Source organism: Ahaetulla prasina, chromosome 3, assembly GCF_028640845.1.
Source record: "Ahaetulla prasina isolate Xishuangbanna chromosome 3, ASM2864084v1, whole genome shotgun sequence".
Lineage (NCBI taxonomy): Eukaryota > Metazoa > Chordata > Lepidosauria > Squamata > Colubridae > Ahaetulla > Ahaetulla prasina.
The window spans coordinates 127,782,105-127,805,889 of NC_080541.1; the positions used below are offsets into that span (position 1 = coordinate 127,782,105).

The 23,785-nt window shown below is 37.6% G+C and overlaps 1 protein-coding gene across 3 annotated transcripts in view; it reads right to left on the reverse strand.

Moving 5' to 3' along the window:
* NIBAN1 (niban apoptosis regulator 1) overlaps positions 1 to 23,785 on the reverse strand; it is a 67,985-nt gene that overhangs the window by 15,426 nt on the left and 28,774 nt on the right. Inside the window, exons 2-6 of one of the 3 annotated variants that reach the window (XM_058176550.1) lie at positions 22,622 to 22,752; positions 20,943 to 21,074; positions 18,207 to 18,321; positions 17,376 to 17,543; positions 9,050 to 9,208 (exon numbers count right to left, since the gene is read on the reverse strand). In XM_058176550.1, coding sequence (XP_058032533.1) covers positions 9,050 to 9,208; positions 17,376 to 17,543; positions 18,207 to 18,321; positions 20,943 to 21,074; positions 22,622 to 22,752 — 705 coding nt within the window. The remainder of the gene's footprint in view (positions 1 to 9,049; positions 9,209 to 17,375; positions 17,544 to 18,206; positions 18,322 to 20,942; positions 21,075 to 22,621; positions 22,753 to 23,785) is intronic. The other 2 variants (XM_058176551.1, XM_058176552.1) reach the window with 2 other exon arrangements.

Here is a 23,785-nt window from a genome sequence, read left to right on the forward strand (position 1 = left end):
CAAAAAGTCCTCACCAAAGTAATGGAATAATTCTAATAATATAAGAAGAAGAATGCATTCTAGGCAGTGAGTACATTTCAGTGTAAATAAGTGTAAATTGATACAAGTTGACACAGAAATCCAAAATTTTATTTATTTATAGGATCTATTTATGGCAGTGAGTGACTAGGAGCTTTTCCATACTGTTTGAATCCTACACATAAACTGGTTGCAGATGAAGTCAATTGAAGAAATCCCTTTCTGGATTTCAACTCCTTCCTCTATATTGGTGATATTCTCGTGAGGGCATGCTACTGTCCAGTTTGTGTTGTCCAGGAAAGTTCTCATTCTTTCTGGGACTAGAATGGGAAACTTGAGAGAACTCTGGTCAATTTCATCCAGTGTTTTTTTAAAAGAAACCATCCTTTCTTTGCTGACCTCTTTAAAAAAATAATAAAAGTGATTTCACTGATCCTATAAAAAGAAAGGAGAGGGGAATTCTGCCTTTCGGAGCAAGTAGTCCAGCACAAATGGCCATCAAAGGCAGAGAATGGGTTCTGGAAAGCATCCCTGCCAGAGTACATATTAGCCAATTTGAAAGGAGGCCTTTGTTGAGGATGGAATGAGGTGGAACAGGTGGACTGGATTGTCCCACTTGAATTGTAGAGGAGGAGAAGCATTACTTTTGTTGCAGAACCAGAAAATTCAGATGAGTATCGCCTTCCCAGAAGAATAGGGGCAGGCAGAAGATGACATCATCCATCCCTTTGCTCTCCAAACAGTAAGGGAGCTCATGCTGAGGTAAGCAGGAAGTACAGATCAGTTTCTAGAAAAAGATCTTAGGATCAAAGTGGACAACTCAATCATTTCATGCTTGGAAGCCTTAAGAAAAGGAGTGAAAATATAATTGTTAATACTGCACAAATCTATGACAAGAACCCATTTCAGCGTGTTGTGTAGCTGTACTTAAAACATATTCTGTAAAATATATCTGCATGGGCAATCAAAGTGATTAAGGAATTTCAGTTCCCTACAGAGAAAGATTATTTCACTTAGCAAGAAGGAAGATAAGGGAAGATCTGATAAAGGCATATAATAACATGAAAGAGAAAGAAAATGGGAACGTTGGTTATTCTCTGACTTGCTGAAGTGCTAGGACTTCAGTCCATGCATTGACGCTTATTGCAGAAACATTTAGAATTAACAGAAGGAACTACTTTTTCCTAAAGTGCACAGTTAAACTGTAGAATTTGATAGCGACAATTGTGATAATAGAAATTTGGATCATTTTTAAGAGGGTCTGGACACATTTCTGAAGAATGAGGCTACAGTAGCTGCTAATTCTGATATTGGTTACTCATTGCCTCTTCTATCATAGGTAGTGTGCCATGAATACTATAAAAAGAAAATAGGAGAAGACTATCATATCCATTGTTAAATCCTGCGAGGCAGACACTCTCATGAAAAAGAATCACATTGATTTCTGAAAAGGGTCAAATACAGAAGTTTGACAGCCAGCTTTAGAAATTCTCAGATTAATGTACATGTAGCATAAATAATCCCAAATTTCTTTGTCACATTACTCTTCTTCCTGAGATGTCTTTTTTGCAATGATGCAGTTCCATCCCCAATTAGCTATGGGAAAGAAGAGGGATGTCCCACATGGCTCCCACTATATTGCCAGTGGAACTGTTAAGCAAATATGAGATTTAAGTCTTTTTTCTAGGCTCTGCATTTCCACAAACATATAGCAAAAACTTGGTGTTTGATGCTGAAGAGGAGAATGGAATGGAATTGATACACACATATACATACATATGTACATATGATAGTCTTTGCCTTACTACCACAATTGAGTCCCAAATTTCTGTTGCTAAGTAAGACTGTTGTGAGTTTTATCCCATTTTATGACTTTTCTTCCCACAGTTGTTAAGTGAATCATTGCAGTTGATTTTAGTAACTTAGTTGTTAAGTGAATCCGGCTTCCAATGACTGTGCTTGTCAGGTTGCAAAAGGTGTTCACATGACCTGGGACACTGCAACTGTCATAAATACGAGTCAGTTGCCAAGCATCCGAATTTAAATTATGTGATCATGGGAATGCTGCAAAGGTTGAAACTATAGAAAATGGTCATAGGTCCATAAGTTTACTAAGTGAACTGTTGTAAGTCAAGGACGACTCGTATTAGATTCGGGAGGGCCGGGGTGGGGATAGCTGGAAGATTCCACCAAAAGCAGAAAAGAAGTCAGATGAATACCCAGAAGATTTAATCATTGCAGTGGTAGGACTAAGTCACATATTTTCAGATTGAATTGTGATGCTCATTCCTAACCAGGACCATTTGTGGAGTGCTGGTATCTAAATGCAAAGAAGATACAACATGCTCATTCCTTCTGCCTTAGTCACTGTCATAGTTATGGGTCTTCTTGCGCATCCACATACATTCAGAGATAGGAGTAGCACCCTTTCTGAATCCTAAAATGGCAGCAGGCTTGGGTTAAAGAAAGTAGCTTAGTTAGAGAATATAATTATTCACTCTCTGGGTATTATGGCAGATTCTCAAACACTAGCAGAGCCAAAGACTCTTTGGTTCCAAAGGAAATAGATTGATTTGAAATGTTTTGAGGCTCATAGTCTCAAAGGCCAAAAATATCAATTTTCACAAGGCCAATAGAATCACCAAGTACTAGATTCACTTGATAGTGTAACTCTGGGTAATAAGAATGAATAAAGGTATTCAAAATGCCTATTATTATATCACTAAAATGAAGGGGTTTTTGTTTAAGTTTTTCTGTAAAAACAGACTAGCAAACATTTGGCAATATAGTATTTTTGGAATAACCCTTACCAATTGGGAATTCATTCTGTCACCACTGAATTTAATCCAAACAATCTTCTGTAACATTATTCTCTACCTCTTCTGAAAATTGGAATAAGATCCTAAAACTAATCTTTGGAATAACAAAACATGATTATTTATTGTTTCATTAGCTGATTCTAATAACCAGGGAACAACTAAAATTTATTAGATAGCTTTGCCTGTTATATAGCACAACATAATGACATCATCATTCCACAGGGATGAGACAATTATACTTTTTCTTTTTTTGGGAACAAACTATTAGCTTGATACAGTACAATGCTAGCAAACATAAGACTATTTTGTGGATTGTGGCATCTGAACCAGAACTAAGCATATTATCTGCACAGAATACCTCTGTTCTAAATAGGAAGTTAATAAAATAGAAATATAGGTTCTCAAGAATTTTTGCAAAACTTTTTGTTAATTAATTTTACTCCCCTATACAATTTAAATCTGTGATGGAGGAATAGGAATGGCAATTATTAATGAAAAAATTACCATGATCCTAAACTCCTATACCATGATCCTAAAGTTTGTCCACCCATGAATTAGTGTTAGTCTTTATCTTGTTATAATTAAGTGATAATTCTGCTGCATATTTGAAAGTCTCTATTGAAAAGCAAGAACTTTTAGACAACTTAAAGGTTGCCAAGGGGATTTTCCTAGGATGGCTCATCAAGCAAGGTAATCAACTGATAGGGTACATTAATGAAATTTGTCTCAGAGACACTGAATGTCTTCTACATGTTTTTGGTAGTAGAATAATATTTTGCCTGTACAAAATCCATATGGATAAGCAAGGGATCTTTATTTATAATGAAAGTGAAGTATTCATGAAATTATCTTTGCACTACCGTGTTTCCCTGAAAATAAGACCGGGTCTTATATTAATTTTTGGTCCAAAAGATGTATTTTCTGGTTAGGGTTTATTTTGGGAGGTAACAGTACTAAATGCATCCATCTGGCTGACAATCTTAACTGGGGCTTATTTTGGGGGTAGGGCTTATATTACGAGCATCCTGAAAAATCATGCTAGGACTTATTTTCTGGTTGGGTCTTATTTTCGGGGAAACAGGGTAATATAGAAGGGGTTTGCCTCTATTTCTGTAATTATTGTTGCCCTACTTTCCAGTCTAGTTTACAATCCTAGCATTTTTGGGGGGTGGTAATTCAAGTACTAAGCAGACCCTGCTTAAGAAATTTTTAGTGTCAGGCAAAAAAGAAAGACACAGACTTCAGAGGATAATTAGAACTGCAGGAAAAATAATTGCTACCAACCTGCCTTCCATTGAGGACCTGTATACTGCACAAATCAAGAAGAGGGCCGTGAAAATATTTACAGATCCCTCACATCCTGGACATAAACTGTTTCAACTCCTACCCTCAAAACGACGCTATAGAGCACTGCACACCAGAACAACTAGACACAAGAACAGTTTTTCCCCGAAGGCCATCACTCTGCTAAACAAATAATTCCCTCAACACTGTCAAACTATTTACTAAATCTTCACTACTATTAATCTTCTCATCGTTCCCATCACCCATCTCCTTCCACTTATGACTGTATAACTGTAACTTTTTGTTGCTATCATTAAGGGTTAAATTGTACCCTATGACCATCATTTATGTTGTAAATGTTGTACCTTGATGAAAGTATCTTTTCTTTTATGTACACTGAGAGCATATGCACCAAGACAAATTACTTGTGTGTCCAATCACACTTGGCCAATAAATTCTATTCTATTCTATTCTATTCTATTCTATTCTATTCTATTCTATTCTATTCTAAAATTGTCTAGAGGCTGCCACTGCTGTAACAAGGGTAAAGATGCCCTTGAATCAAGCTTAATGTTGGTAACTGGATTTATGACCTTTTCTTGCCAGCTTTGTGGAAGTAATTGCCACTGGATTCTTTGGGACATTTTTGACTTTCCAGTCTAGCCCACAAGCTCTGGAATTCTTGGACAACCGAATGCCTACATTCAAACATGCATGAATATATCTCAGGTATCCAAAATAAATCTAATTCTCTCACAGATATGTGAGAAGTGATTATTGTAATATATAAGATGTTGATTGTTATGAACAATGCTTTTGTGTTACAAAATCTTTCTTGAAGACCATTTTCACAATGTAAATAGACAGATGAGCAGGAGAATCACGAGATCTTATCTTCAGCATGCAGCCAAGCACACAAGAAATAATAGATAAATAATGCAAACTTGAGAAATTTTTCGCTTGGTTTCATTCCACTTTGGTTTCTTTCCAGCTAGGAAAGACAATAGATTTGAAGATGAAAGTAAAAGAGCACCAGCATGCCTACTGTCCCTGTCCTAATGTTCCCTTTAATTGTATTCATTTTATATATTCAATTCATGTTTATATATATTATTTAATATGCATTTCACAAAATGAATGAATGAATGAATGAATGAATGAATGAATGAATGAATGAATGAATGAATGAATGAATGTATATTTGAAACTTGAATCCAATATTATTGTAGCTTTCATGGTAGTTACCTTAGTAACCTTCTCAATTGCTCACTCACACATATCGGGGAGGTTTTTTGGAGCAACTTTGTTACCATCCTTTCCAGAGGAAGACCAAGATTTCAAAACAATAACCCGTAGAGCTGACTGCAAAATCACCAAAAATTATTTTTTTTAAAAATCCTTCAGATGTGTCAATCTATTAGAAAGGACCACCTTAATATCCTGCATTTCAGTAAAGTTTTTAAATTTCAGCTGATCCAAGTCATCATGCCAGTTTATGGATCCTATCTATACCCAAATCTTTGCTTTATCGTTTAGTATAAAAACTATATCAGCACGCAAACTGCTGAATGAGTAGAATCAGATAGCAAATGGGACAATGCATTGCATATAGATTTAATTCTCTCCAACACAAGAAGCCAGGAGAATCCCTTCACTATGCCCAAGATCACTCTGGCTAGTTCAGGAAGGGAAGTATTTGTCTGTGAAAGAGAAGAACAACAAAGATGATTAGGGGACTGGAGACTAAAAGGTATGACGAATGACTGCAGGAAGTGGGTATGTCTAGTTTAATGAAAAGAAGGCCTACAGGTGACATGATAGCAGTGTTCCAATACCTAAGGGGCTGCCACAATGAAAAGGCAGCCAACCTATTCTCCAAAGCACCTGAATACTGGACAAGAAGCAATGGATGGAAACTAATCAAGGAGAGAACAAACCTAGAACTAAGGAGAAATCCCCTGACCATTAGAACAATTAAACAGTGAAATGACTTGCCTTCAGAAGTTGTGGATGCTCCAACACTGGAAGTTTTCAAGAACAACTACTTGTCTGAAATGGTATTGGGTTTCCTGCTTGAGCAGGGGTTTGGACTAAGAGACCTCCAAGGTCCCTTCCAATTCTGTTATTCTGTTTTTCTGTTAAGTCCAGTACACTCCCCATTTTATCTTGAATAGAGACTGATCGGGGAACCCAAACAAGATCACACATTGCAATATTAGTTCCCCTCCAAAATCCTGCTCTGCTTTTCTTGTTATTTACAGGACATTCAAAAAATTAGATCTTCCTTTTGGTCTTTGTTTCATCTTAGCTCAGTATGATAATAGTCAAGTTTACTTTCTTATGTCTTTTCCGGTAACTAATTAATCTTTCAGAGCCTAGGTTTCATGTTTAAGCACTTGATCAGCCAAAACTAAAAGCATTAACCTTAAAAATAAATGGCAAAACAGTCATGCAATGCTTTCCAGCTTTACAAATGTCAAAATACAATACAAACATCACAGAGGAAGTAGTGGTGCAACCTGTTGGGCAACTTGCAAGTAAGAAGGAAAACTTTAATCCATGTCTGTGTAACCTAAACCCAGATGCTTAGACAAATAGACATAGAAAACACTGGGCTTTCTGTCTAGGTCTCTCCTCCACAAATGAACCACTGTGTGAAATAATAAGTCCGGGTTTTAAAAAAAATAAACCTTGCTCTACTCTGCTGTTTATTTATCACATGGAAATCTGGATGACAGTCTGTGGGTTTGCAGATCCATTTTTCCTGCTCTTCAACCTGTCATCTTCCAAAATGCTACAAGAGGAGAAAGGACTGGGTTATCCAATAGATGGGAGTATCCAATGACTATACTCTGCAGTAGTGAGAACATTTTTTCCTCCATTGTATATAGAAAGACCATTGCAAAACTCAGAGCTTCCTGAAACAGAAGAGGCAATGTTTTTGGGTCCATGAAGCTACTCCCATAATTTTGGAGAAATAAGAGCTATGAGCTGGCATTTAAACATACAAATATCTTCTTTGCTTCTCAGCAAACCATGCCGATGTTGCAATTATTCCTGTTCTTCATTCTGTCTGCCCTCCCCTTTTTATTATTAGTTCCCTCTGAATAAGAATCAGGATGTCCAGCAAAAATATATCAAATTTCCATATTCCTGGCTTTAGGAAATCTAGAGTAATAGGATAGTTAACTAGTTATCACTTTTAATATAATAGTCTAAAGGGTCATAGCAGCAATTAGAGATAATCTATTTATTTATGTTGGAGCAGATTTGGAAATTTTCAGATAGTAGGCGTGATGACAAAATGGCTTCTGTGTGAATCTTTATCAAGTCATGAAATTGCTACTCCAGCCAGTTCCAGAAAACAAATCAGTTTCCTATCTTCAGCCCAGAGCTAGTGCATCCAATTTAATTTTATGATTAAGGAACATTGAAAAAAAGGTAGTCAGGGACATAGATTATGACTGGCATCAACAAGCCATGTGTTCACAGGTTGCCTGTCCAGGATGAAGATGACTGTATCAAGCCACTTTCATACTGGACAACACAAACTGGGCTTTAACCTTCTAATTCACGGGTGTCAAACTCGTGACATCACATTGCGGTCACGTGACATTTCATGACATTTTTCCCTTTGCGGAGCTGGAGTGGGTGTGGCCTATGTGTGATGCATCCAGCCCACGGGCCGCCAGTTTGACACCCCTGCATAGTTGCTCTGAAATCAAGGGAAGAAGTGACAAAAGACAAATAAACTCAGTTAAAAGAGACAGAGATGATGAATCACCAAACCTATGCACTTCAGTTTCAGGTTATACAGTCCATCTTTGGAGGAACAGCATTAACTGGAATGGGATCTATCCATGCACCTCTCACATAGCAAAAAGGAGATGAAGTGCTTCAACTATGCAATAGAACAACCATTCCTTTCTCTCTTAGTCAATGTGCTTGCAGGAGTATCAATGCCCCGCAAATATTAAATAATTTATTATCTTTTAAATACTGTTTTATAAAAACCAATGCATTTCCCATGGACTATCCAGTGATATTTGCAACAGACACTTATTTATTTATTTATTTTATTTATTTATTTTATTTCTATACCGCCCTTCTCCCGAAGGACTCAGGGTGGTGTACAGGCAAGAATAAAACAGACGGTACAATATACAAATTTAAAATGCAGTTAAAAAACTTATTTTAAAATTGGCCTGAGAAGTAAAATATATAATAAGCTAAAAAACCCCATTTAAAATTAATTTCTAAGAATTTAAAAATTTGTTAAAATCAATTTAAGCCAGCCCCGCGCGAATAAAAAGATGTGTCTTCAGTTCGCGACGGAATGTCCGAAGGTCAGGTATTTGGCGTAAACCCGGGGGAAGTTCGTTCCAGAGGTGGGAGCCCCACAGAGAAGGACCTTCCTGGGGCCGCCAGCCGACATTGCTTGGCGGACGGCACCCTGAGAAGTCCCTCTCTGTGAGCGTCTGGTCGGTGGGAGGCATGTGGTAACAGCAGGCGGTCCCGTAAGTACCCAGGCCCTAAGCCATGGGCGCTTTAAAGGTAGTAACCAACACCTTAAAGTGCACTCGAAAGGCCACAGGTAGCCAGTGCAGTCTGCGCAGGAGCGGTGTTATATGGGAGCTACGCGAGCTCCTTCTATCACCCGCAGCTGCATTCTGGACTAACTGAAGCCTCGAGTGCACTTCAAGGGAGCCCCATGTAGAGAGCATTACAATAATCCAAGCGAGAGGTAACGAGCGCATGAGTGACCGTGCACAAGGCATCCCGATCAAGGAAGGGGCGCAACTGCCGAACCAGGCGAACCTAGTGGAAGGTCCCCCTGGAGACGGCCGTCAAATGATCTTCAAATGACAGCCGTTCATCCAGGAGGACACCTAAGTTGCGCACCCTATCCTTTGGGGCCAATAACTCACCTCCAACAGTCAGCCGCGGCTGCAGCTGACTGAATCGGGGTGCCGGCATCCACAGCCACTCCGTCTTGGAGGGATTAAGCTTGAGCCTGTTTCTCCCCATCCAGACCCGTACGGCTTCCACACACCGGGACAGCACTTCAACAGCTTCATTGGGGTGGCCTGGGGTGGAGAAGTACAGCTGGGTGTCATCAGCGTACAGCTGGTATCTCACCCCAAAGCCACTGATGATCTCACCCAACGGCTTCATATAGATGTTGAACAGAAGGGGCGAGAGAATCGACCCCTGCGGCACCCCACAAGTGAGGTCCCTCGCGGTCGACCTCTGCCCCCCTGTCAACACCATAACTTAAAGTATTTGTTATGATAAACTATAAATAAAAAAGTGGAAACAGATTTAGCTGCTTCACAGCACTTAGTAAGTTAATAGCACAGGCAAAATTTGAATTTCTAATTTGGAGCTTAGTCTCCATGCTATACTAGCTCCCTAAATAGTTTTTTCCGCCTTTTCTTTTTATTCAAACTTTAGTAGCCATCTCATTTTTGTGCTTAAATCATGTAACTAGAACCATAAGCTATACAAGAGGAAACAAGAAGACTAATTGTATTTCATTGCTCTGGCCCACAGCCTTTGTTGCTTCCATGTATGATATCATGAACTTTTCTTGTGCCTCTTGGAGTTCAACCTATAGGACGGTATCCTTGTAGTTAAACTTTGTAAGTTAAAGACCTCATCTGGCTTTCCAAAGAAAAAAATCAGAATCCTAATTTGTCCTGTGCACTTCGATTGGGAAGGGAGCACGGTGGCTCATGTGGTTAGGACATTGGGTTGGAGATTAGCAAGCCCACATTCGAGACACAAGTGCTGCTCCCATCATTCGCTCCAGCTTCTTGCATGGACATGAAAGGGATACCCCACAGGTGTCTCTCGGGCAATGGTGATGTCATTGGCTAATCTTTCAACCCTAAAGCACCTTGAACAGTCCCTATGACATGAACAGGATGGGTGATTAGGGAGACTTATTCGAAAGTTTAAGATTTTTGTACTCTAAATTTAGAGTCCTGTTAGGAAAACTGGGAATCAAGAATAGTGTTTTTTATTCTCGTAGAGGGAAATTTGAAAAGAATAGTAGGAGAAACTATGGAGTATTCAGCAAAGGATGCAAATTCCAGTTATGTACATACATTTACAAAAAATAATTGTAGTTGAGGATCCAGCTGTGTTATAGGAAGTCTTGGCTGCAATCATTCCCCCTGTTTTTTACTTCTTTAATGCAGGGGAATTTTATAGTGTTCTGAGGTTTAATTTGTGATTCAGCATTTGACTGCAGTTGTTAACCTGGAAGACTGATTAAGAGCAGATTTTTGGAGAGCTTGACTTTTTTTTTTAAAGAAGCTTCACTGAGTATCATCTATTGTTAAGAAGAGCTGACTTGCTTGAGAATGCAAAGAACCAAGATTCAGAGGTTTCCTTAGCCACATCACGTGATAGAAAAGCTGCTAACCACCAACAGAAATTAGATGAGGTCACTTCCAAACAGGATACAGGCCTGTATTCATATGCTGTATTTATAGCCACTGAAAAATTGCATACTTCATATGCAGAGTTACACATTATTGAATACAAATGTTACAGGTTTTGATATTTGTATGAACGCTTCCTAATAATTTGCAATAAGTGCTGCCTAATTTTTATCCTGGAATTTTCCAAAACCTGGTGCCCAAAGCACAACTAAAATGAGGTAATAAATATGAATGTATTTTAGGAATTAAATCTTTTAGTTCCACAATTTCAAGGGCCCAAGGATGATAACAACCAAATGTACCATAGATATCTCTCGAGAATAAATCCCGAAGGGAATATTTCACTGTTTCCTCTTCAGATAAAGCATCTGAAGAATTTTAGTCACGATGAAAGAGAAGATTAGCAAAATTTCTAAAGAGAAGAAATACAATTCCAGGAATAGCTTTTACCTCTGAAGAATTGGTACAGTATCTTTAAAATGCTCTAGAAATTCTAATGTTAACATATCTAACAAATTATTTAAATTTAGATTTTTATCCTGTCTGTCTTCAACCTCTCAAGATGATAATAGAAAGCACCTTCAGTTTTTCCTCACACGACTGGTCTGAGAGAAAGTCCAATGAGCTCTGAGAGTTGAAATTGGCCTTGGATTTTGGTTTCTGTAATCTTAATTCAACTGCACCATACTAATTCTCAAGTCAATGCTCACAAAAAGTCAGTAGGTATGTATAGCACCACGTACTGTAGTATTTGGAAGAATGATTTGAACCAAAAGTTATCTGAATTCATCAAGTAAACAGAAACTCCACACTAAAATAATGCATATCTACAGAGCACATAAAAATCTACTTCTTGTGCATATGCAATAAATGAACTTTTATGCCTCTATTTATTTATTTATTTATTTATTTAAATTTTTATACCGCCCTTCTCCCGAAGGACTCAGGGCGGTTCACAGCCTGATAAAAAATACAAAATAATTGTAGTTGAGGATCCAGCTGTGTTATAGGAAGTCTTGGCTGCAATCATTCCCCCTGTTTTTTACTTCTTTAATGCAGGGGAATTTTATAGTGTTCTGAGGTTTAATTTGTGATTCAGCATTTGACTGCAGTTGTTAACCTGGAAGACTGATTAAGAGCAGATTTTTGGAGAGCTTGACTTTTTTTTTTAAAGAAGCTTCACTGAGTATCATCTATTGTTAAGAAGAGCTGACTTGCTTGAGAATGCAAAGAACCAAGATTCAGAGGTTTCCTTAGCCACATCACGTGATAGAAAAGCTGCTAACCACCAACAGAAATTAGATGAGGTCACTTCCAAACAGGATACAGGCCTGTATTCATATGCTGTATTTATAGCCACTGAAAAATTGCATACTTCATATGCAGAGTTACACATTATTGAATACAAATGTTACAGGTTTTGATATTTGTATGAACGCTTCCTAATAATTTGCAATAAGTGCTGCCTAATTTCTATCCTGGAATTTTCCAAAACCTGGTGCCCAAAGCACAACTAAAATGAGGTAATAAATATGAATGTATTTTAGGAATTAAATCTTTTAGTTCCACAATTTCAAGGGCCCAAGGATGATAACAACCAAATGTACCATAGATATCTCTCCGAGAATAAATCCCGAAGGGAATATTTCACTGTTTCCTCTTCAGATAAAGCATCTGAAGAATTTTAGTCACGATGAAAGAGAAGATTAGCAAAATTTCTAAAGAGAAGAAATACAATTCCAGGAATAGCTTTTACCTCTGAAGAATTGGTACAGTATCTTTAAAATGCTCTAGAAATTCTAATGTTAACATATCTAACAAATTATTTAAATTTAGATTTTTATCCTGCCTGTCTTCAACCTCTCAAGATGATAATAGAAAGCACCTTCAGTTTTTCCTCACACGACTGGTCTGAGAGAAAGTCCAATGAGCTCTGAGAGTTGAAATTGGCCTTGGATTTTGGTTTCTGTAATCTTAATTCAACTGCACCATACTAATTCTCAACTCAATGCTCACAAAAAGTCAGTAGGTATGTATAGCACCACGTACTGTAGTATTTGGAAGAATGATTTGAACCAAAAGTTATCTGAATTCATCAAGTAAACAGAAACTCCACACTAAAATAATGCATATCTACAGAGCACATAAAAATCTACTTCTTGTGCATATGCAATAAATGAACTTTTATGCCTCTATTTATTTATTTATTTATTTATTTAAATTTTTATACCGCCCTTCTCCCGAAGGACTCAGGGCGGTTCACAGCCTGATAAAAAATACAAAATAATACAATATAAATACGATTAAAATATAATTAAAAAATTTATTAAATTGGCCATGATTAAAATTTAGAATAAAACCCATTAAAAACCCATAAGTTTAAAAACTAACCCAGTCCAGCGCAGATGAATAGGTGAGTTTTAAGCTCGCGACGAAAGGTTCGGAGGTCCGGAAGTTGACGGAGTCCTGGGGGGAGTTCGTTCCAGAGGGCGGGAGCCCCCACAGAGAAGGTCCTTCCCCTGGGCGTCGCCAGACGACACTGTCGCGCCGACGGCACCCTGAGGAGTCCCTCTCTGTGAGAGCGCACGGGTCGGTGAGAGGTATTCGGTAGCAGCAGGCGGTCCCGTAGATAGCCCGGCCCTATGCCATGGAGCGCTTTGAAGACGCTTTGAAGTTGAGGTAGTCCTCAACTTATGACCACAATTGAGCCCAAAATTTCTGTTGCTAAGTGAAACATTTGTTTTTTTTGTTTTACATTTTACAACCTTTCTTGCAACAGTGGTGAAGTGAATCACTGCAGTTGTTACGTCAGTTGTTAAGTGAATCTGGCTTCCCTATTACTTTGCTGGTCAGAAGGTTGCAAAAAGGGATCACATGACCCCAGGATGCTGCAACTATCATAAATATGAATCAGTTGCCAGATCTGAATCTTGATAATATGACCATGGAGATGCTGCAACTATCATGTGAAAAACTGTCATAAATCACTTTTTTCAATATCATTCATTGTAACTTTGGTCACTAAACAAACTGCTGTAAATTGAGGACTGCCTGTATTTTTTTGCAGATGAGAAGTATGCATGAAGAATGATAGCCATGGGTGCTGGAAATTTCAGTCGACATTAGCCATTCTTCTTTTTTATTAAATTTGTATGCCGCCCATCCAGCTGTCCATTATGTTCACCCTTGCACATAATATAAGGATTTATAACCCAACCTGATCTATTGCAAATATGCTACTGCACATGATCTGTTTATTCTCACTTTGTTCCTCCATTCGTGCAAGTGGACAAAATTAACCAAAAATGGAGACCTTATTTGGGGATCTGATTTTAGAGAGCTTAACTTTTTGCTTATGTGCAATCTTAATCTGTTTAGGAACAAAAACCTACATGCCAAATACAGATGCCACATTGAACCTTCATTTTCACATTATTCCATCTGAAGTCCATTGATTCCAGATATGACCAACCCATGCCATGCTATATGCATTTCCCATTTTTCTGGGAAAATAATATCATATATTCTTGGCTTACTAGATTCTGATTTCAATTACAAACATTTCAGCCAACACATTGATAAGAAGTAAGTCTGGGAGGAAATCTAACCTTCTGCTATTGTGAAGATCTTTTTCGCCTTTCACTTTCAGAAACACTACAATATTTATATGCAACATGACTGAGCTATCATGGGAATGATTTGAGCAAAAGCAGAGCTGACCTTCAGCCTAATTATTTCCTACAGTCTTAACAAATTCTGAGCTTGTTCTTATCAAATCATATCAAATTAAACTTACATATATATATATAAACTTATATATATATATGTTTTCGTAGGTTTTCACGGGTATAGGTATGTAGGTCTTAGCATATTCGGGCCTTTTCCCATGTAAGGTTGAGAGTATCTTGGCGACGTTTCGACGAGGTCTCACTCATCTTCAGGCTGATGCTTTCGGCTTCATGCTTGTGCGAGCAAAAAGCATGAAGCCATATATGCAGTGTTAGGTGCAGTGAGTCTATACTTGCTACCGATGACTGTTTAGCTTTTAAATAGTCTTAAGATTTTATTGGTGCTAGTTATTTTCCTGAGATAGCATATCAGCCTTACTAGGTTCCCCAGACAGGAAACACAACCAGATAATCTAATTCTACTTTATTGTTAAGTTATATTAGCAGAATCTTGCAAATCTGAAATACAATTCTCTATCTCGCCCCCCAAGCTCCTTTACAAAACTAGGGAGGGTGTTTTCTAACTTCTTTGCCCCGCCACATTCCTGCTGCAGGCTCAACTGACTTCTCCCCTGGCTGCACTCTTTGCCTTGTCTCCCAAGGTCCACCTCATACATAACCATCCTGAGGTAATTGATGCCAGAAAAAGAAATCAGTCAAGGCTCTGCCATCTTGTTGCTAGAGTCCATACTAATCTTCAGTTAAAAACATATTGCAATGAACTTCCTTCCTCAAAACATGATCACATGATTAGGCATGCTGAAATGTCACTTTGTGCAACAAGTAAAAGCAAAACAAAAGGCACCTAGAAGCATCAAGCCCAGAAAATCTTTAATTGAATGTATCCAAATGTTTAATAAGTGAGAGAACTTTCTAGAGTATGGTAGTTCTACCCTTCTAACAAGAAGAAGTAAGAGGAGGAAGCGAAAGGGCAAAATTTTCAGGAAAGAAATCCAAAACTGTTCAAAGATTGAAAACACTACTTTGGTCATTTTACAAATATCCTATTGTCCTCCAAACTGATGGTTTGGAATTCAATTTAAAACAGAAACTACCAAGAGGATTGCATGCCTGGAATCAGTTCTGTCTTTTGAGCAAACTAAAGCATTACTGAAGATCTAGAGTCACAGAAGATTCACAGCGTGCCAGGAAAAACTGAGCCTTTCTATTACTTTCCCAGGACAAAACAAAAGGTATTAGACTCCACACTGATGATTTTATTACTGAGGTTTTGAGAAATGAATGAGGGAATTATAAGCCATGAAATGAACAACTTTCCCTTTAAGAATGTTTTACAGGAAATTGACTTCAGCTGACTGCTTTACCAAACATGTTCCCTGAAGCTTACAGATTCAATGGTTTACAAAATCATGTGTTCCTCCTGTGGGATTTGCAGCACCATATGTAGACTTGGACTTAATCTTCCTTAACCTTTTGGTGCCAAATACACTGTATATTTCACAGTTCTGCTTACAGAACTATAGCTTGGAAGGAAAGGGCCTCATTCATGAAGAGGGAAAGTGGTAAAGGAAAATATTCTGGTTACCACTCCTGAATTTCAGGCTTCGGGATTTTTAAAGCATGTTTGGGCCTGCCATGGTCATTTACATCCTGACACTGACCATGGAGTGAAGATTATTCCTTACACCACCAGTTCCTTTCACCAATTCCACTAGAATTGTAATGTTTTGAAAATCAGTCAATACTTGATAGACATTTCAAAATACATATGAAATCATCGGAGTACGAAATCATGTCAATGATGAAACTTGAGTGTATTAGCCTTTTGCCATATGTTGATGACAAAACACACTGTGACTGAGATCATCTCAGTTTTATGTTCCAATCTGGGTTTCCCAGTTGGTTTTAAAAAGGGCTCAGAAAGAACAGTGTTTAGCTATTTGCCACCACTTGCCTACACAAACTAAGAGAGGCTTCCTCAAGCCAAATAGGAAGAAGTTGAAACAGCTAAATACATATTTTCCCTTTGCCTGGAGAAGTGTAAGTTTAGGCATTTCAACTTGCTCCCCGTTTTTCCTACACAGGAAAAATGGGAGAAATTTAATCAAATGGCTTAATGCCACTGAAGATTATTCTGCAAATCCTCCTGATTGAAAAAAGATGGAAAAAACTTTCTTAAGAGCTGAATGGTCCAGGAACAAATTAGTCCAGGCATTTTTGGAGATAATATGGCTAATTTCTCGGTATGAGAAAAACAGGAATCACATATTCTCTGTGTCAACAAGTACAGCAGACTTTTTCTGGGCAGTCTTAACATAACTGTTATGCAAATTTCAAATACATATGAAAATTGTTAAAGGACAATAGTTGGAATTTTTTCTCCTTTCTGCTCTTTTGTGATATGCAGTATATCTGTATGTAATTTAGGAAATTAAATTGGGCTTTCTGAATAATGCTTTCGGGCTTTCAACATTATGTTCAAAAGTAGCCACAGCATTTGGAGGTCTCATCAGAATGACAAACCATTATGATGTTACAATGCAAAGCCTACTGCTTCTCCAGTATCACCTCTTTCTGGCAAATCTTAGGCTCTGAAGAGCCAATAAGTAAGAAATGAGAAAGTATTTTCTCTAATGTTAACAAAGTTAGTGTAATTCACTTTGTCAGATTGCACTTTTGAAGCTGCAAATGACACTCTCATAACAACTCTACAACTCTCTTTCCTGTATGGCTAGGCAAAATGACAGGGTAAGGAAATAAATTATAGGATTCCCAACCCAGCTTTTGCCTTCTTCATGTCTGACTGAATTACCAGCCAAGTTCTCCCCACAATATATAGGATGATTTTGCTACTGTCAACACAGTTGGTTTCTCCATCCAGCACCCACTAGCTGATGCTTAAAGAGATAAGAGTGTATATAATACGAAACCATCTCTCTCTCATTTAGAAGTTGTTGAGTCAACTCTAAGCATGTCATTACTTATCTGGGTAATACAAGAGAAAGATAGATTTTAATTCTGCTACATGGATTGGTTAGCAGCCAATGGTCAAACTGATTTTTTTCCTGAAAGGCAGAACAATAGCAAAGTTATCAGATTATGTCTGCTAGACTCACCATGGTTTAAGTGCCTGATGCAATCGTTCAACATGGTGCTGAATTGCTTCTGGGCTTCTGAATCCGGAAAACAGTAATAACTATGTCTAAGGAAAGGCTGCCACAGGTAGACTGGAAATTCCTTTGGAGGGACAACAAAGGCCTGGGTATTTTCTTTTTCACTGGAACCTTAAAAATATGCATACATTTATAATTTTAATTGTTCCATCAGGTTTACATATAATTATAGACAAATTCCCAGTAGACAGGTAATCTTGCCTTAACATTTGTGCCACCAATGCTTAGTTTTCATTGTAACTCTATGTGCTCTAGACACCACCCAGGTTGTAGCATCAGCCTATCTGAGGATTCAGTGAGTAGATTCCTTAGTCTAGACTCACAATTACCCAGATTCAGAATGTATAAGTTATGTGCATCAGATGAGCAGTTACATAAATTTAATACATGCATACATGCATGCCTGCATACCATCCCTAATCTATGTAATTTGACATCAGGATTGTGTCTCGGTGCCTGTTTTCTTGAATATTAGTTTTTACTTGACTTTGATTATGATTCTGTGTCTTACTTTCTTTGCTTCTGTTCAGCTTCTATTCTATTCTCTTACTTTCATTGTTGGTCTGAGTTTTGAGTTGATATGACTCAAACTATATGTACATCTCAGGACAATCACAGAATAATACTTTACTATATAAGATAGGCAAGCTTATTAAACGTATGCCTTTAAACTATGTGTGAAACTCTTTATAAAGACAATGCAACACTTGAACGAGAACATCAATTAATAAGCAAAGTAGTATAAAATATAAAGAGGAATGGGCAATACCTTACCATTAGGTTCTGGAAAATGCTTATCAGATAGTGTATTATATTCTTCCCCTGTAATTAGCACTTTGCCTCCAATAGGGAGAATGCAAGTTTTTGAACTTACTCCTTTCTGGAATGCCTAGAATTAAGAAAAATTAGTAAATATTTTCTTTTTTTAAAAAAAAAAAGCACCCTCAACTTATAAAGTGGCTGCTAAAAATGAATGAGAAAATGTGAACAATACTTAAATTTCAAAATCCAGAATAGAAGGTAAATAAATTTTCCAAAGAACCAGAAGGCAAGACACAAAACAATGGATGGAAATTAATCAAGCAGAGAAGCCACTTGGAATTAAGGAGAAACTTCCTAACAGTGAGAACAATTAACCAGTGGGATTGGCTTGCCTTTGGGAGTTGTTGGTGTTCCATCACTGGAGGGTTTTAAGAAGAGACTGGACAGCCACTGCAATAGTATAGGGTCTCCTGCTTCCCCAGAGGATTGGAATAGAAGACCTCCAAGATCCCTCCCAATTAAATCAGCTATTCTGTTAAATGTTCTAACTAACCACAGATCTCATTTACCGCACTCTGACTTAAAATTTCCATTCATCTTTTTTTTTTAACTGGCATTTTCTCTTCCAATAAGAGTCTAGGATTCTATTGGAAGATAGGATCATTTATCAAACATTAATATAATAGTATATTTAGAATAAAATAAATTGGACAAATAGTATGTATAACATTTATTATACATTAAATATGAAATCAAGTAATAGAGTTGAACTTTTTTTTGGTATGGTACAGATTTTTTTCCTTAAAAGTAAATGATGATGATGATGATGATGGGTCTCTTTGATACTATATTATAAAACCTTCTCCTAATCAATATCATTAATTTAAAAGCTAGATAATGAAGCGGCCAGAATGCAACTCTTCTTGATGCTTTGAAAAGTGGTAATAGTGTTCATTGGGTAATGCAAGCATTTCACATGTATACAAATGTTTTTGTTTAGCATTATCAAATCGAAGAAGACACTGTCGGTAAATGAGGCTGATTGTCTCTTTAGCCTCTCTAGGAAAAGTGAATCATTAATTATACCTTTTGAGTCTCACTAAATGGAATTTCTATTGTTCTCATCCCCACCCCACTCCTCCCCTCTAGCCTAGCAACCAATCTCCATTCTTCAACATGCTAATGTTGTCATGTTATTGGCCTCCCAGATTGGTGTCCTAACTGGGCTTCTGCAACATGCTGAACAAGGAGCTGCCCTTGAAGAATGTTCAGAAGCTTCAGCTGGTGCAAAATGCAGTGGTACAGGCAGTCATGGGTGTCTGTCATACAGCACATGTACCATCTCTGGTCTGCAAGGTGCATTAGTGGCCAATATACTTCCAGATTTAATGCAAGGTGCTGGTCTTCATAGCTTGGGACTGGGTTAGTTATAGGACTGTCTCTCCCTGGTTGTATCTATCTGTCTTATAGATCTGGCAGGAGATGAATGCTCCTGGTCCCATCAGGGAATGTCATCTGAAGAGACTCTTTTCTGCTGTGGCCCCTGTCCTCTGGAACATCATTCCCATGGAGATCAGACTTATCCCAACCCTACTGACTTTTTGAAAAGCCTTGAAGACTTGGTTTTATTATTGAGCCTGGGGCCCTGATGATGCAAGTGAAGCCATTTCTTGGTTTTATTTACTGTTATGAATTCACTATTGCTATTGGTTATTTTCCCCCAGCTGCTATTTATAGTTTTCTTATATTGTTTTTATTCTGTTTTAGGTATCATTAGCTGCCCAGTTTCATGTAGTCTTGAGGTGAAGGCTATGTGTATTAGTATCTTATTTTCAAGATGAAAAGCTGGAAAGTAACCATTCAGAAATTAAAACATTGTATTCACCATCACATTAATTATGGAAACAGTTAAATAATCAAATCAAGTCTTTTAACTATCTAAGCATTTACTTAGAAGATTCCACCACAGATATATCAAATTTATGACCTCCCAGGATGGCACAACAGTCTGCTAATCACTGATGCTGACTTCGTGACTTTCAGTAATCTTGCTTACCTACAGTTGTCTAACTCTGAAAACATCTATTTCTAATCACATACTGAGAATACATCAAACTACAAAGTGGAAAAGAATGCAGACAAATGGGATAATCTTGTGGGAAAGACTGATGTCTTTTGGATGTGTTGATTTCTCAAAGGCACAAAGGAAATCCGAGACACAAAAAGGATTGGAAAATGGCAATACTCGTATACAGTATAAGTCCTTGGAGCAGAATAATTTGAGGTCTGGATAGAAAGACAACCACTTTAGAATACCAATATCTTAAAAACTTTTTTTAATGGAAAATAACATTATAAACTGCCATCTTGTTTTATCCTCTTTATTTTTAAGATTGTCTATAAATGTTCTTGAAGAACAGAAATCATGGATGGCTATAGACCAAGGCTTTTAACGGAAGCATGTCCAACTTCCCAGGGTTGGGGGGACACATCAATGTGGGTTGATAGAAAATCTCCAGGCTGGACTTCAGGAATGAATTGGCAAAGCACCTCAATTCCCATTTTGTCAATGTGTAAATTAGTATTTCATTTGACACATCTTCCTATAATATGCTTTAAAAGTTACAAATGTGCTCAGTGGCTCAGAAAGTATGGTCATTCACTAGTTCTGATTTCAGAATAGAACCCAACAGATCAGCAGTGCTAAACTTCATTAGTGCCTCAGCACTTAATAAATCAACAGATTACCTCTTTGCTTTCAAAGCTTTCCACAGCATAATTGTTTTTAATTACTATGTATCTCTCTTTCCATTTCTTCAGGTCTTCAGCAAAATGTGACACTTCTCCTTCATAAAGGACCGTGCTGGGTGTTCCAGGTGGCTATAGAAAAATGACACCAAGAAACAGAATGAGCTTCTTGCAAACATTATGTTCCTTTTCTTTTGTAAAATGGGGGAAAGGATCTAGCACCTTGGAAAGATTGGTGTAGAACTTCAAAGCACTGATATGAATGTACGAGATTTTTCATGCTACTACAAAAAGATTACAGTATACTGTGTCTGAAGCCTGTATCCTCAAATTCAGCTTTCAAATGAACCCTGAATATTCTGCTTTCAATATTCACTTGAGAGGAAAAGAAACAAAACCAGTTTAAATATTTATTTATTTATCAGTAGCTAGTTAGTTAATTCATTAAATTTATTAGCCGTCCAACTCCAATGAACTCTTTGATTGTTTCACAATGAAGCCTATTTTAAAATGTTTTCGTTTTCTCTACACTATCCATGCTGATACTTTTTGCTCAGGAATCTAGATATTTTCATCTATTGTGGTTTAACAGAGTTCTTGGGAAGCAACACATGTGGTTCTATTTGTGTGTGGAATAGAACAAATATGGTATTTTAGGCTCTTGTGAAATAGCTGCAACTCAAAGAGGATAACTGTACTCATACATTAAACCATGGTTTCTGCAATACTGGTTGGTTAATTAAATAAACCAAAACTAGATAAATTGGCATCTTGACTAAGGCATAAATTATCATTCACATGTCAAAATCATTTCTGCATAATGCACAAAGGTGGAAAAACCAAATGAAATCACATTCTGGCTTATCTTGATGTGTGAACTAGTCTACAAATGAGGCCATGATTAGCCAGTAACACTCACAGCCAACTGGAACTTCAAACCAGAGGTGGGCTTCACATAATTTAACAACCGGTTCGCCCCAGCATTGAAAATGTGAGCATGCGCATGGCCTTCTGTGCATGCGTTCTGCTCGTACGCGTGCTTGCACGCATCTGCACGGCCTAAAAATGCAGCTAAATAGGACAGTATAGCGTTGGGGCAGGTAGGTGGGTCCACCCACAGGTCACAACTACTGGTTCGTCCGAACCGTTACAAACCAGCTGAATTCCATCGCTGCTTCAAACACAGTTAGCCAGATTGTGATATAACAACAACTACAAAGAGTCTGAATTATGGAGGGTAGGAAAGAATTACTAGTGTATCTGACTAATTGGAACATGCACAACAAAGTTATGGCCAATGGTAACGGTATGTGGGGATGATCTTGGAAGACTGAGCAAAGAGATGAAGCCAAGGAGATGGTCAGATTAAAGACAGCTTAGCCTGCAGCAGGAAAGTAGCTGGGGCAAATAGTTCAGAAGGGACTCTCCTGAATTTCATGGGCTGTAAAGAGGGACAGAAAAGAAATGTATTTTGAGACTTTGTTTATGTAACTTTACAATAGAGTAGAATTAGCTCATCTGGCTGTGTTTCCTGTCTAGTCCACCTTGCAAAACTGACACCAACTGCCTAAAACATGGAGTGGAAATATCAAAAGATAACAACAACAACAACAATACTAATACTATTACTACTACTACTACTGCTGCTGCTGCTACTACTACTAATAATAAGAAGTTACCTTTATTTTTAAAAATTGAGACTGCAGATCTCTGTTTTGTTCCAGCTCATTCTGGATGTGCTTGCAAAACGATACAGCATATTGGCGCTTATAGTGTGGGCTGAAGTTTTTGATCACCGCTTCAGTCTTTCCTGAAAAGGCATGTTAAATATATCACATTTAGGCTCCATTTTGCTTAGGCTTCACAAGGGCATGAGGCCCATCCCCAAATTATTTTAGAAAATATTTTCTGCAAAAGGACTATAGAACTACATACAATGATACCTCGGTACTCATCATTAATTGATTCTGGGAAGTGCAGTGAGTACTAAAAACGATGGGTACCAAACTATTTTTTCTCTTAAGGAATAAGGTAGTGTCACATGGCAGCCGACACCAAGTTTTAGCTTGTGCATTGAGTATCAAACGATGAGTACTGAGAGAAAATTTTTACTCAAAATGTGTTCCATACCAAATTAAATGAGTTTCAAAGCAGTTGAGTATCAAAATATCACTTTACATGTATCTGTACTGAAAAGCAATATAATATTCTATTATGAATGCTAATATTCCCTGACCAAATAGCCTTTTGTTTTATTTGACTTAATCCTGATTCTGGCCTTAAAAAACGTAATGAGACAGGATATCGCATCACTTAAAGAAATCTCCTTGTTCTTGTATCAATGTATTTGATTAGTTGCAGAGGCAGATAACAGTCCTCAAGCATAACACTTTTACTTATCTGATTCCAGGTGACACATAGTTACAAATCTATTTCCATCCTGCTTCTAAAAAGAGAAGTACTATAGCTATTGAGAATCTGTGTGGTATAGAACTTAATTTGGGACTCAAACAGGGGAAACCCTGGCTACAGAAGCCCCATGGGGAACTTTGACCAAACATGTTGTCTGTCAGTCCAGCTTTGCTCACATTATTGATTTATTTCAAGCATGCATATAGTTGCCCCATTCAAACAATGCAACTCTGAATAGCATGCAGTAAATTGGTAAACAAAAATACCTCCTGAAGAAAATATCACCAATTACAAAAAAATATAACAAGTAATTAACAATCAGGGATTCAAATTTATTCAAATTCATACCCTTCAGTGTACGAACTCTATTCATCTTGACCCAAAAGAAACAGCCAAATTTTCATTGTTTTTCTAAAGGTTTCGCGCCACAG